At 39.5% G+C, this 16,502-nt stretch overlaps 1 protein-coding gene across 1 annotated transcript; it reads right to left on the bottom strand.

Moving 5' to 3' along the window:
* Window positions 1-1,094: 1,094 nt before the first annotated feature.
* On the bottom strand, window positions 1,095-1,847 carry LOC116165389. Its single transcript, XM_031479804.1, has one exon. The coding sequence runs from the start codon at window positions 1,845-1,847 to the stop codon at window positions 1,095-1,097; it is 753 nt and encodes a 250-aa protein (XP_031335664.1).
* Window positions 1,848-16,502: the final 14,655 nt, after the last annotated feature.

The raw sequence follows: 16,502 nt of genomic DNA, 5'->3' as shown, positions 1-16,502 counted from the left end.
AAAAATGTTACATAAGTTTGAACGAACAGGATCGCAGTCCCACTATACACCCTCATCCCACTATGCAACAACCCCCTGTTTCATACTGGGACTGAGGCATGTTCATACTGGGACAACCTACTATAGGTGTAGTTATATACGAAAAGGAAGTACAACTCTTCGATATGTTTCAAAAAAACAATACACACAGTAAAATAGAAGCAATAAACAATGAAATGTCACCAATCCAACTTACTTAAATTTGTACACATATGAATTTATTAAGCAACAGGCACAAAAACAAAACTTTTTTCTTATTTAGGTATAAAAAATAAGTCGAACATTGATAAAAACTAAAAAAATTGAGAAAAAATATGGTAGTTATTCCATATTATAAAGTGAAAAGTCAAAATCAAAGCAATATTGTTTTGCAACTCTTTCAGTTCCGCCTGACATTAAAGGATTAGGAAGTCTAATGACCATGTCTTCTTGTGATACTGAGTCTTCCATCTCTTTTTTCTGGGAATAGGAACTTGTTCCTCGAAGTCTTCTTTAGAAAATTAACAAAAAAATCATCAGATTCAATTTTTTCCACTTGACCTACGTAGTATTTTATCGTTTTTTTTAAAGGGTACTTAACAATTACAAAATCATTTACACAAATTTCTAACTTCTCGTTCAGATCTTCAATAAGAGACTGATCCCGATCAGTTACAAATGAACTTATGTAATCGGACTCTTGGCATATTTCAGAATTCAACGGGCAAATATCAGTGACTTGAAAACCTTTTATTACATTACTTGGCGTAAGGGCAATTCCAAAAGATTTACCAACTATTTCTGCTATGTTATACAAAGTTGCTGGGAGTTATCATCCACAGCTCTGTTGTAGCAACTCTTAAATGGCCCAAAACAGGTGACATCTAGGGGCTGAAGCTTGTGGCTACAGTGAGGAGGCAACGTAACCAACACAATACCATTTTGTTTACAATACTGTAGTACCTTAAGATCAGTGTGACTTTCATGATTATCTAGAATCAGCAATATTTTGTTATCATTACTACAATGTAAGCTATCGGTGAGATGTATCAAATATTCTAAAAAATTTGTCCCAGTCATCCAACCAGTTGTGTGTGCTGCTCCTTTTGAACCAGGTGGTGCGCCATGTAACATATGTGTTTTAAAGTTTTTCTCGGGAATACGAAAAATGGTGGCACATATGTACCATTAGCACATATGGTTGCACACATCGTTACCAAAACTCCTCTTTCGCCGCTAGTTATTTTGCCCACTTGTTTCTGGCCACAAGAGGCCATTATTTTAGGAGGCTTGTGTACAGTCGTGACTGCAGTTTCGTCGCAGTTGTATATTTGATTGGCTGTAAAACCGTGTTTCTCAATAACGTTACGCAGGTTTGTAAAAAATATGCTAACGTTGTGCTTATTAAAGCTTGTTGCTCGGCTTAAACTTGTCGCCTCAGGTGTGCGGAGACTTAACTTATGCCTAGCTCGGAAAAGTTTCATCCATTCCTCTCCCGCGCATTTCTTGTCGCTCCAAGATTCGGGAACAGGTTTTTGATTTGAAACTGCAAACCTGTAGGCAAATAGTCGACATTCTTTAGCAGACAGCCCATAGCACATATTTGAGGCGTTAATCAAATATTCTCTAAGCAACTGCTCTTCATCATCAGTAAAGACCTGAGTAAGCCCATGATGTCTTTCAAAACTGAAACTTACTTTATGATCTTCCTCTATATTTCTATACTTCGCCACATATCTCTGTAATGCTGACTTAGTCACTTCAAATTGACGAGCGGCTTCCCTAATTGTTATATTGTTGTTTAGAACAGCTAATACTGCTTCTTTCATTTTTTCTCCATTTTGCATATGGTCTTCTTTACTCTTTCTATAGGATGCATAGTTTTTCCGCGGCCTTTTCTTGTTATTCATTTTCTGTAAGCAACAATACGTTGTTCAGCTAATTTAAAATATTTTAAGTGGATACTGGGACAGTCCCACTATGCAACTCACAATTGTCCCACTATGCACTTTATAATTTGTCCCACTATACAACCACCCACATGTTTTTAGGTTAAAATTTGCTACTTCAACAAAAATCATGATCCAAGCAAAGTACATCAAAACTTACCTTCTAGATCCTTTAGGCAATATGCTCAAGGAAAATCACAACTAATACAACAAATAACCACAAAATACGACCTAGTTCAATCAAGCAAAAAAAAACTTTAACATTTCAGTTTGCTGCGCATGTTGATTTACGATTGACCGCGCTTTTGGCGGCGACCGCGACATCGTTTTCCTAGATGTCACCACATGTATACAACTGTGTAATTTATTTAAATTTTTAATTCGAATAGTTTGCGGGAAATTTGATTTGTCCCAGTATGGAACCTGACCCAGTATACAACAGTCTCCCAGGAACATCGCATAAAGAACGAAATAAAGGAGCACACAATCACGAGAATACATCCAACCTCGCATAAGGGATGCCAGATCAATTTGTTTTATGTGTAATAAACCGGGTCATTATGAGTCTTCTTGCACCTACATAAGCACCAACCGCAATCGATTTTCTACTTATTCACCAATTTCAAACAATTCGAAAAGCCCTAATAATTATAGAGGAAATATAAATTTCCGTGGAAACTTTAACTGCAGGAGAAATAATAGGACAGTTATCGTTCTCCAATAATTCTTATTCCAATTACGGAAATCCATCTTTTCGCAGCGTATGACCGTAGATCACAGTCTCCCCATCCAAAAAATTATCAGCGAGGCATCGATCGCCAAAATCAATAAGGGTCGATGCCACTTTTGTTCTCAATGATAATCTTCTAAACATACATGGTAGAATTAATAGAAGACTCACAACAATTTTAATCGATACATGTAGTGTTACGGGAGAAACCGCAAGACGGACGGTAGAAGGGCAGACACCTCGACAAAAGACGAGTAATGGGAAGGCGGCATTGGTGTGAGGCGAGTTGGTGAGGAATAGTGGCGTAGGGTGCATCTATTGTTTATATTCAAGGCGTACATTTTGTACTGTTTAAATTTATTGACGGCGAATAAATCTATTTTACCATAGCATTATCAGAAGTGGGATCTGAATTCAGGGGACAAGGCGCTCGGTATTCGGAAGGCATTAGACAGGCGAAAAGTGGCAAGTAAATTGAAATCAATTAAAATAGGCGAGGCGTAACTGTAACTATTAAACTTCAATTATTGCATGCATTAGATATGCGAAAAGTACGGCGGGTGCATTGCTAGAAGCCAAGGACGGATTGTTACAGGCGGCGCGGCGGGAGTAAACAAACACCTGTGGCTTACATGTGGTCGTAATCTATGTCCATGGAAGCAGGCGAGCCTCCAGACGAAGGGCGAGGCACGGTCAACCAAAGTCAGTTGGCGGAAGAGGTGACGCGCCAACTTTTGAGCACATGATTTGCGGTCAGGTGCTGCGGGCGTTTGAACGACGTGCATCCTATGTGCTGAGGGACCTGGGGTTGGCCCCACAGCCTAGACCTCCACCGCAGGCGGCGGCGAGCGAGGCGAGCACAGAGGCGTTTACTTCCAGTAAGGCGTGGAAGTTGGTAGAACTTTTTGATCCAGATGTTAAGGAAGCGTCCATTAGCAGATGGATCACCCGACTAGACATGCTGGCGGAGATGCATGGGTGGTCGGATAAACAGAAAGTTTTGGCGAGTCAGGCGACGTTAGGCGTTGGTTCCATCGGCTTGACCGAATACATTTTAATTGGTCAGAATGGCGAGAGCAATTAAAGGAGGCGTTCCCTTTAAGGACAAATTTCGGCGAATTAATAGAAGAGTTTGTGCATCGGCGAAAGCGGTCTGGCGAAACGATGACCGAGTATTTTAGGGACAAGCTGGCACTATGCACGCGGGCGAGCATATCTGGCGAGAATGCCGTCTCGTGTCTTAATACACGGTCTACCAGAGGTCCATCGGACGAATGCATATGCGGCGAAATGCGTCACTCCTGAGGCTTTCTACAACTTTTTGGCGGGCTTGGAGTCCTATCGGGACGGGTTGCCAGCGGCGAGGGCACCAAGTTCACGGGCTCTTCGCCAGCGGCTTGGCACGGCGGCAAAGCCCACCAAACGGGAGCACTCCCCACCTGTGGCGACCGAGAAATTGGTGAGTTGCTACAATTGTCAGCAGATGACGACGCATTTCACCAGCGACTGCCCCAGGGAGCGGTGTAGGCGTTGCGGGGCAGCTGACCACGTGTGGGCGGATTGCGAGAAGCGGAGGGAACCACCTGGGGTGGCGTCAAAGGAGGTTCCAAAGGCGATCTCGAAGGTGAGTTTATTGTTGAAAACCACAGATACCTTCTTTAAAGTGGCGTTCGTAAAGCGCTGTCCGGTCAATGCGTATATTGATTCGGGAAGCGAACATTCTATTGTTACACTGGCGACTGCTAGGCGTTTAGCACTTTGTAAAAAGGGATTGAGCACAGGCGTTGTGCTCAAGGGTTTTGGAGGCGGCCAGGCGGTGACCCAATGACCGATAGGCTAGACCTGTTGGATCTCCTAGAAAGTTAGGCGGTACGATTAATGAGGGCATTAATTATTTTCAGAATGGCCGACTGTTACGGGAGAAACCGCGGTAAAGGGGCGACACCTCGACAAAAGACGAGTAATGGGAAGGCGGCATTGGTGTGAGGCGAGTTGGCGAGGAATAGTGGCGTAGAGTGCATCTATTGTTTATATTCAAGGCGTACATTTTGTACTGTTTAAATTGATTGAAGTGAATAAATCTATTTTACCATAACAGTAGTTTTGCTATAATGTGGTTACCTACTTCTAATCTAGCCAATATCATAGCAGCTTTATCGCGTTCATGGACGGACAGACGGACACCATCGACTCCCCTGTAAAGTTTGCATCCTGCCGCTTAATAAATGATGTCATTCTACATGTGTGTATATATATATATATATATATATATATATATATATATATATATATATATATATATATATATATATATATATATACCGAGGCAAATTTTACGCGACTTTACAAGCGTTGGTGCGTCATAAAGTGAAAGTGTTTGCCGGTACAACAACTGGACATCTTACAAGTGCACCAGCGAAGGTGAAAGACAGCGCGCTTTACGTGAAAAAAGCAACTTCTAAAGAAACCACCAACCATATCATATCATCCCACTTATCGCTGGAGGAGAAGAAACCGCTACAGGGATAGTTGGACGAATTTAACGATATTTTCGCAGAAAAATCAGCATCCATGGGGTATACCAACCAGATCAAAGAGATGCTGGATAATGAGATCATCGTACCGTCAACATCCAACTACAGTTCTCCAATCATTCTAGTCAAGAACCGAGGCACGTGGCGCAGTGGTGGCGCGCATCGATGGTATTCGGGAGGTTGTGGGTTCGAATCCCGCTGCCGACTGCTCTGTCTGGGGTTTTGTCAGGGGGTTTTCCTCAGACATACGTAGCTTCGCGTAATGCCAGCATTATGTTGAACTCTACGGTTTCAGATTGTCACTATTTTGTAGCATTAAATGATAAAGATTCTCAATGCGGTATGGAACATCCGCAAATAAAAAAAACATAAAAAAATTACATACTTTATTGCAACGTGATGAAAAATGTCGGGTACAAAACGCTGTTACGAGTGCCAAGTGTTTGTTTTTGTAATAAATCTATTAAAATGCATCCTATAAGAAACAATAGTGATGATTTGTTATGTTATGAAGAATTAGCACCATCACCACTTCCGAAAATGGTAAAATATAGAAAAACGGGTAAACCAATATTATCAATTCATGAATATCAGGAAATATATTAACCAATTACCACAGACGATGCTGATAAAGTTATTTTTCAGGTGAAAATTCTAGCATAAATAACAAGGAATCTTCATCTTTAGCGGTAGTTAATAACTAACCAACAAATTGGTGAGTAATTCTTATATAAGTAATGTTACTAAATTAATTTGTGAAACATTATTATTATGTGCATAGGCAAAAGAAATACTTTATAACAAAATCAAATAACATGGGTCAGCACTTAAAGGAATTAACTTATTTGGGAAAATGTGCATTTAAACCAATTTTAAAAATTAAGGATATGATAATTGGTAAAAAATACAAGCTATATAGTATTAAAGCAGTCCAAACTAGTAAATTTGGTAGAAAAATTGTAGTTGAAACAGAAGATAACGGTGTTTTTCTATCCGAGGGTTATTCAAGATCGTTTTCAAACGAAAAAATCAGGGAAATTGCAGCATCTATTCGGAAATTCGCTTTAGTTTTTGAAGGTGAAGTCGATGTGGGGAAACCGAATAAATTGTTGAAAATATCTTTTACTGATGCATAGCAACAATAGGTATGTATGCTTCTTATTATTTTATTAAATAATAAATATTTTAAATTTTAGCAATATGCATCCACATCCAAATTTTGAATGGGTTGATTCCATGAATCACGATTTTGAAATAATGGTTGCTTCAGTGACCTTTAGTTCGGGACGCTATTTAGTTTCTATTAATAATATACTTAGTGACTTATGTTATAAGCGAAAGGAGATCAAAGTGCCTTCTCTTTACAATTTAACACAAAAAGCAATAATAAATAATAATTTACCATGTAAGTCTTTACCAGACATTTTACTAAATCACATAGAGATACTTAAATGCAAGCACAAAGCACTTAAAAATCTAGATATTCCTTTTAGCAGCTGAGAAAATTACAAAAAACGCAAAATCTACAGCGGAAATTTTTCTAAGTTGCATGTTATTAATTAAATCAGACTATCATTGTATCTCCCATGGCAACCTGATAAGCAAATCAAGTTAAAAAAGACACATTAGAGCTTAAGAGAAACATTTTATTTTATTCAATGTGGTATCCTCCAACCTCTACACACTTTTCAGCTCTACATACAAATTCTTTATAAACATTGTGGATCGTATCTTCATTGACAGAATTTATCGCTCCCGTGATTTTTTGCCATGGAAATTATGAATTCAAATAAACCGCCCCTTTCATCGTGTATTGCGGCTTGGAGTGTATGGTACGCGATTTTCAAGATGACGGAACGCGTATACCGTTTAAATATAAAAAACATGACGTGTGTAGCATCGCATATTATCTTCATTGCACCTTTGACAACTCTTTGTCGAGACTTCGCTTGAAGAGGGGAGAGGAATGTATTAATTGGTTCACCCGTGAACTAACAGAAATTGCGAATAATTTGCAACGATATTTCGATACGCCCATGCCAATGAAACCGCTGAGTGATATGCAAATTCTCGCGTATAATGCAAGCACTCATTGTCACATTTACGAAGGGTCGATACTGTAGGGCGAGGTCAAAGTTCGCGATCACTGTCACTTTACAGGCCGATTTGGATCTAGTGCCCATCAGGCTTGCAATCTACGTTAAGCCATTTAAACGATAAGCAGTTAAAGTTATTAACTAAAAAAGGTGTGTTTCCGTACGAATACATGGATGATTGGACGAAATTCGAGGAATCATCGCTTCCCGAAAAAAGCAAATTTTATAGGATCAGCAATATTCCCATGCTAGAAACGTTTGGCGTAAATTTTACATTCAAAATTTGGGTCAATATGGCGACCTTTATCTAACGAGCGATGTGCTTCTGCTCGCCGACGTCTTCATAAATTTTAGGGAGAAATTCACAACAACGCATAAACTAAACCCCGCGTTTTTCTTTACCGCACCAGGTTACACGTGGCAATACATGCTCAACTATACAAAGGTAAAACTGGATCTCTATCTGATATCGATATGGTATTGTTCGTGGAAAAGGGAATAAGAGGCGGAATAACTCAGTGCTGCACGAAATATAGTAAAGCAAACAACAAGTATATGGAAAACTATGATCCTAGCAAGCCGTCCTCTCATATTCTATACACGGATATGGTTAATTTATATGGTTGGGCTCAAAGTCAGTGTTTACCTCAGAATATCTTTCAATGGCTTAGCGAAGAGAAAATAAGGTCTTTAACTCCAGAACTAGTAACAAATTAAAAGCATTTCAAGAATATTACAAGCTACCTACGGATGAAGAATTCTATAATGACACTTTTGCGTTTATGATGAGAGCTAGATGCGGAAACGAAGATATTTTGAGCTCCTATTCGGTAGCACCCTATAAATGGGAAAAGAAAACAATATATTATTATCTTGCATATAGTGATTATCGAGCGCTAGCCAGCACTAGAGAAGCTTTCCAAACTTGGGGAAGATATGCAAATTTAAAATTTGCGTATAAAACTTCTAGATATGATATATTAATAACATTTCAAAGCCTCAATCATTCGATGTATTTAAATCTCCATTCCACATGTCAACGGGCCTTAGACGGTCGAGGTGGCCAACTAGCACATGCCAACTTTCCAAAACGCAGTCAGACTCCGGTAGAAATACATATGGATTGGGGTGAGGCATGGTACTTTGAGGATTCAAATATACCGCCTGCAGATTCAACTAGCTACTATGCGGTTTTAGTTCATGAAATAGATCATGCACTGGGATTAGAACATTCGAAGGATGAAGATGCAATTATGTTTCCCTATATAACTCGCGATAAGCGTGATTTGGGCGCTGATGATATCGTAGGTATACAGAAGCTAGATCCCAATGAAGAAGGCTACTTCTACTACTACAAAAAGTACCACTGCTGATACTACTCTGAAGAAAAAGCAAGTGTCATCTAGTGAACCACCCGATTTGTGCGCAATGCAAGTGGAACACTTTAATTTTAAACGAACGAATTTATATGTTTTACAAACATTGGGTGTGGATATTAGCTCTAGGTAGTAATTACATTGAGACCGCCAGGAATTTATTCGAATGTCTGCCGTTCCTTCCGAAATCTTTCGAACGTTTCGAAGCGATATATCAGAAACCTAATAGAGACATTATATTCTTTAGCGGAGGTCAATGGTTTACCTGTTTTTCTATATTTTACCATTTTCGGAAGTGGTGATGGTGCTAATTCTTCATAAGATAACAAATCATCGGGTCCGTGAAGTGAGCTGGCCATGAAAAGCACAAACAATGGATTTAGGTTTAATCGTTTGTGCTTCGTTTGTGTCGTATAACAAAAGTCAGCAAAACCAACCATTCAAACATTATGGGCAATTCAAAATGGTCAGCTGACTTCACGCACGAAATTAAAGCACAAACGACGGGTTTAATTGCAATCGTTTGTGCTCGTTTGTGCCGTAAAAATAATCCTGACACCTTACTTGCAAACCTGTACCGCTAGAGGGACAGTTACAGGTACCTTTTTTTCTTTCCCTGCTACCCTTCGCCATCTAGTGCTACCACACCCCCGCAAGCAAAGGCTCCCTCTCAAGGCAACAACCCCTCATAAGAAGTACCTAGCTCCGTAAAAAGTCTCATTAAGAAATGTTGACCATAAAATGACATACCACTGCAACACAACTCGATGATTCCAACATACCACCCAGGGGGTCACCTCATCAGGCGCATCCAACACGCCAAATACAAAATGGTCAACTCTCTCATTTATCAACTCGTAAACCACAAAATGGCCGACGGCAGCCATTACTCGTCTCTCTTTGGCCGTCTACCGTCACGGGGCCAAAATACTAGCTCCTGATTAATCTGACGTCACTTCCTGTGCTCGTACGTACCCAGCTACACTACTGAGAACTTCTCCAAGAAGTATCCTAACCCAAGGGGAATATCGACGTACGTATGATACCGAGGGGTAATTCACCCTTGAAATCAGGTGTACGCAAGTACTGAAATCACATTGAAATCAGTTTGAAATCAGTTCGAAACCGCTTGAAATCAAATTGAAATCTGGCGGTAAAAGCTCGAACGAAAACCAACGACACTTTTTCTAATTGAATTTTAAACTTATTACGTACCGTGATAGTTATGATCGTATAAGTGTTTGTTTACAATGGACGTATACGTAAATATTTCATAAACCGTAACTCGTACATATCCCTATCGTTTCCGTAACTAAGCTATTTGCTTAGGTATCAAATAAAATCAAGGGAACTAAGTATATTTTGCGAGATATTTTATGCTCACTATCCTCAATAACGAGGTCAGTAATAACGTGAGGGTTGTAAGGTAATTACCGCACTTAATATCTGTTGTTATTAATTTTCACTCATTCAAAAATGTGATTTATAACTGCCGAGCAGAATTGTAAATTGACAGAATATACACTAACTGACCAGTTGCAAGATTATTTGAAGGGTTAGTCCATTTTGAGCGTTGCGTAATTGTGTTCAGATAGTCTCTGACCATTTTTTCCAAAACGATGTTACCATCTGGCGAATAAGCTGCCAGCGTCGTAGAGCAGGAGTATCTACAGATATTGGACGTTCAGACGGAGATACGAGAGGGCCTCCAATAAGAAAATGTCCTGGCGTTAGATAATCGGTACCATCAGTGGGGTCGCTTGTAATTGGAATGAGCGGACGACTATTCAGTACGGCCTTTATGCGACAGAGTAATGGTGCTCAATTCCTCCAGCGTAAGGATGGTTTTACCGACTTGTCTAATCAGTAGGTTTTTAGTGGATTTAACGGCGGCTTCAAATAATCCTCCAAAATGAGGAGGATGAAAGGTCCATTCGATTAACAATGATGCCATAGCAGTAACTATAGTTTCTTCGTTGTCGCGAAGGAACTGGATACACTCTTTTAAGTTTCTGGCAGCGCCGACGAAATTGGTACCACAATTGGAAAATAGGCGTTCGGGTAAACCACGACGCGCCACAAAACGGTTCAGGCATGCAAGAAAGGCCTCTGTGCACAGTGCAGACACAAATGCACAGCTTTGGTGCTGGAGCAAACAAAAACACATATGTACGATTTCAAAATGCAGCGAGAGCGCCTATTGCTTTCGCGGGTAGATATTGGTCCTGCAAAATCTACACCTGCCACGATAAATGCGCGTAGGGCTGGCTTCACTCGATGCCCTGGGAGATTGGACATGAAAGGTTCTATTGGTTTAGCGTTGTAGCGGCGACAATTTAAACAATAACGAATGCGCCGGCGTAATGTGAAAGTATCCAATATTTTCTTTGTATCATGGACAAGGTGGTAAGTAGACCGACGTGCAAAATATTTCGGTGATAATAATCGCAAATCAGAGGAGTTAAAAAGCTAGACTTGCTTACAAGGACCGAATGTATCATACTCTGGTTTCAGATTCAAGGATCCTCATATATTATAAAATGTTTCCTTGTGAAGAGTAGGTATTGGGCCACTTGGGCGTGGGAAAATTTTGAGCGTGGGAACTTTGATGTAGGCCGCCTGTGTGGGCGTGGTCCTAGACCGTGGGAACTTTCATCCTTTGGACCCGCCATCTTGTATTGTTTTCTTGGATTGCCATCTTGGACCCGTCATCTTCGAAACCTCAACTTCTTGCAGACTTCCTGGAATCCTCAAAATCTTAAGTTTCGTGACGTAAGTTCCCTGTAATATTTTTTTAATGCGACGGATTCGAACCGCCACCCATTGGTTTACAAGTCCTATAGCATAACCGCTAAGCTAACTGGACTTGTATATAATGTTTCGATAGTTGTATTTATTACGAACCTTTAATAGTTATTTTTAAATGGAATGGAAACGCCATCTATTGGATTCGTAAGACATATAGGTATAGGGTAGGGAAGTATATTTCAACCGGCTCCCTCTATTAGATTGCTGAGACATATAGCTTCATAAGACGGCTAGGAAACTATAATTTCAGGAGACAGGTGCGAGGGCCCCATTCTAACCTATAATTCCATCTCGGAGGTAGGTCCCCATTCTAACCTATAACCAGAACAGGGGCGGGTAGGGAAATAAAACAACAACAAAACAAAATGTCGGATGTTTTTATTTAGATCTGAAATATCGATTTGAAGTTTATTATTATAATGAAAGCGCTTACTTACATAAAATTAGTGGCGAAGAGAGCCAACGACAACGGCAACGCCCATCTTTGGATGATAGCATTGTTATTCATAACTGTAGGAGACATAAACGCATAATTCCCCATGGTCCGGTCGCTTCGTACTACAAAATACGCAGTTTGCACACTATATCTTAGCGGTATATTTACCTGGATGCGTCTTTTTTAAGCTGCAATCTTGCGATAGTGTTTAATTATAGCATCAGCAGCAGCTGATGGTAGGAGCGGTAGGGTGACCGTATGAGCTATTTAGCGGGAGCGATAGCTACCCCTATCGGGTTGAGCTACCCCCTAACTCTAACGGACCAAGACGTATGAGCTATCCCGTAGTTTTATGTAGTAACCTGTTGGGGGTTTAAGACGTTTAAGGAGTCAAGGAATTTAATATTTTCTAACATCATAGAAACCAATTTAGTTCCTCTCATTATCAAGTCTGGTTTTAGGTCTGTTTGTGTTACAACGTAGTTTAAAATGAACTGATGATCGAAACCACCACCATTGTGGGCGATAACGATAATGTTTTTGAATTTCTTCCTCATATTTAGGATGTGTTCCATAAATGTGGGTATTACATCAGAGGTCAATATTTTTTGCGGAAAATCGCACTTTTGACAAAAATAAAGTTTCTGTTCGTCTATACACTCATCACAACATTGTACATACACACACAGATTAGGTTGATGTAAAAGGGAACTATCTGCTAATTTTTTCTCTTGCATGGTTTCTAAATCGTAAAACACAAAAAGCGTATTGTATATTTTCGGGGTGCCTCTATCTATAGGAATATAACATAGGTGATCTCTTTCTACATGGCCGTTACACGTCTTACATTACATCTCACCGCAAATATGGTTCCTGATATTACGGTATATAGCAAAACAGCTTTCACAGCGGCTAATTTGGGTACAGATATTATATACCTTGTGATTCTCGAAACATGTTTTTCCCCGAAACGCTCTTTTACATTTTTCGCAATTAATTTTGACCTCTCCATCTTGGGGACATGCTGGTGTTTGTTGGCATGCAGCACACGTAACCTCACATCGGTGGCTGTTTTTATTATTGAACGGTGTATGAGAGGTCTCGCAATAATAGTTGTATGCGAAAGCAGCTGTTAATGACGTAATCACGTTGAAATGATTGTCGTTGTAAAGTAGATTTATTTTTTTATACATTTCGGGACCTTCAAACACCACTTCCCTGCCTTTGGTATTGTGGTGATATACTGTAATCTTATAATGAACAAAATGTTGCTGAAATCCTCGTAGTTCTTCTATACTACAACCGTCTGGTGGTATTATTACATTTGCTTCTTGAACCAGCTGCTGAGCCCTATCCTTTTGCACAGTAGCTCTATCGCGAATGCGATTCTAATCAGGGTCTTTATCCGCGTGTGCTTTTCCAACGATCAGGGCGCAGGATAAGCAGAGATTATCTTTGTTTTTTATAACCACAATACCGCGGCGTCTACTACACGCCTCCCTATAACTGTTGTACGTTCGAGGTCTACCGTTTCCAGAGGGTAAACGCACAGATGTTACTCGAAGGCAAAACGTTTCGGTGTTTAATCCGCTAGAATTGGACTGATAAATTGAGGATATCATCTTCCAAACATCATCAACAGCAATCTCACCAACCGGCTTGAACCGCAACCACCTCTCGCCATTTTGAAAGTTTTTGGAACAGAAGGAAAACCCCACCATATAGTTTGGAGACAACTCTTCTACCCCTTTATGAACAATTTGTGAGATTGCTTCTTTCGCCCATTGTATGGGGTTGGCATCCTTAGGTATGGGTTTTAACTTAAATTCCAAGGTACGACCCCTTAAATTGAAACGGCGTACTTTACTGGTATTAATAATAATAATGTTTATTGACCGACAGATATAAATACATCCAATTATAGGTCAATTACTAATAAAGCTAAACGTATGGCGCATTATAGGAATATAAACAAAAGAAAAAAAAGATTATAGTAGAATTTATAGAAAAATTATTAAAAAGAAAATTTTAAGTATATAAATTAAGAAATTAAAAATCAAGTACTTTATTCGTGCCTAAGAGTTAATAAGATACTATCTAGAGGTGAGAAGTGGATGTCGCACATATTTGATATTTTATTGAAATTTGCACACTCTTTGTCTTTGTCTTTTAAAATAAGAAATTTTTCCACGCTTGAACTAAGAATTCGTTACACAACTTATTGAACAAATCACCGTTATGTACTGAAGGCGAACCACCAAATTTCAGGTAGGTATATCAATTCTACACGGACCGCCAACTGTACGATAGCAGTGTTATTGATCAACCCTCCGATCAATAACGCGGCTCTCCCCCTACTAAGGTTACGCCGGAATTTTCCCTGAACAAGTATAAATAGGGACCCCAAAACCACAAGATTCATTTTTTCTGAGATTCCGGTGTTGAGTTCTCCCACGCTCCTACTTTAGGACGTGAGCGAAGCCCTCACCTTAACGCAGAATCCATCGTCGCCGCCAATCGTTGAGTTCTCCCACGTTCCTACGTTAGGACGTGAGCGAAGCCTTCGCCATCGCCTACAAGCCAACACCACGTGTCTAGCGTTGAGTTCTCCCACGTTGCTACGTGAGTGAAGCCCTCGCTAACGGACTTAGTGTTTGTGTATGTATATACTATATATTCGTTCATTGTACATATTGCGTTCCTGTTATTGACTTGTATATTTTGTTGTCTTTTTTTTGTGTTGTATTATATTATTTGCTCTGTAAACATTATTCAGTGCAAGTGTGTGTGAGTTCCCCGTGTCCGTGCGCGCGTGCGTCCGGGTAACAGCAGAGTTTCAGTAGATATTTGTATTAATGCTCTCTAATAAATTAACAAAACTACCATTGTATTTACAACTATACACCTAAAATAGCGGCAAAATATTTCAACAACTCAGTAAACATCTTGCACGGCTAATAACTTAAAAAAAATATATCTACTAAAATAATAAAAATAATAAGAACTCACCGGCTGATAAACTATAACTAATAAAAACACCTACACTCACAGATAAGATACTACTAATAAAACACGCAAACGGATACGGCTAATCACAACGAATGATCGAATTGGAATGAGAGCAATATGAATAATGCGCCTTTATAATATGTTATGCACGTACCGCCGACCCCGACATTAATTAAATCATGTAACTTACTCAATTTTTCTTCAAACGAAATGGTTGTTAAATTTTCCAATTTATTTTCTAGGTCACTTCATTGATTGATCATTGATGTTCTCCATTATAATTGTAACTTCTACACATTTTCCTTAAACGGTATATATACTTTCCTGCTGCGTAGGATGTCCTGCTGATTAGGATATCCTGTTTACAACAGCGGATGTTGGTTTCCTGCTGATTAGAATTTACTGGATGTTAGTTTCCTGTTAACGACCGGACCCTGTTTCCTGCTGATGATCGGGCGCTGCTTCGTGTTAACGACCGGACGCTGTTTCCTGCTGATTAGAATTTACCGGATGCTGCTTCCGGTTCCCGCCATTTACGGTTTCCTGCTGCTGATTAGAATTTACCGGATGTAAGTTTCCTGTTGACATGAACGGATGCAATTTTCCACTTCGTCATTTATGCATCCTGTTCCCGCCATTTATACTTCCTGCTGATTAGGATGTTTCTAGGAGGGGTGTTTAATATATAAAAGTGAGTATGCGTATGTATATGCATATACAGATTGACATCGAACATCATAACAATGAGTGCTGATTTGGCGAAAATTAACGGTAGCTGAAATGTAGTGGAAAAAACCATCATTAAACTTGGAGATATGGAAGTGGGTAAAATTTATGAAATCGAACGAGTGAAAGCGATAATCAGTTCCTATGGACGTGGAATAGTGTGCGAAATTGTCGACAATAATTCTATTTTCCTTCCTCAGCGCATCGTGCGAGAAATGATCGATCGATTAATTAATCAAGTAAAGCTGAGAGTGGTGATGAATGTACTATCTACAAATAATACATTGAAATTAGTAGAAATAAAATAATTAAACGATCAAACGAACTTACCTGTGAAGTTCGATCGTGATTATATCGATCGTCCAGTCCAAAGATGTTACAGAATGTTTAACTATGTAGTTCGCGATCCTCGCGCTACACGCACAATATTTTAAAGGTCAAACGCCCCTCTCCGCGTCACGCTGCAGTCAGGCCACCTCGATTAAATACCTCATTTAGTTCCCAAGAAAACGTTGAGTGTTGTTTCCAAAATTTACAAAGGGGCGGGAGGGCAGGGTCTGTAACATCTTTGGACTGGACGATCGATATAATCACGATCGAACTTCACAGGTAAGTTCGTTTGATCGTTTAATTATATCTTACGTCCAGTCCAAAGATGTTACAGAATGTTTAACTATGTAGATGTTTAAAGATTTACTCCGAACTGTTTGTAAATTTTCATCTACAATAGAAATAACATTTAACGGCTTAACGCTTTATCCGATATGAATGAAATAAAACTTGAAAAAAAAAAAACGAAATACTCTTGAAAGAGTTTATA

Source organism: Photinus pyralis, unplaced genomic scaffold (assembly GCF_008802855.1).
Source record: "Photinus pyralis isolate 1611_PpyrPB1 unplaced genomic scaffold, Ppyr1.3 Ppyr1.4_LG1, whole genome shotgun sequence".
Classification (NCBI taxonomy): domain Eukaryota; kingdom Metazoa; phylum Arthropoda; class Insecta; order Coleoptera; family Lampyridae; genus Photinus; species Photinus pyralis.
The sequence above is the reverse complement of the archived record's forward strand: the minus strand, read 5'-3'. Positions and strand labels throughout refer to the sequence as shown.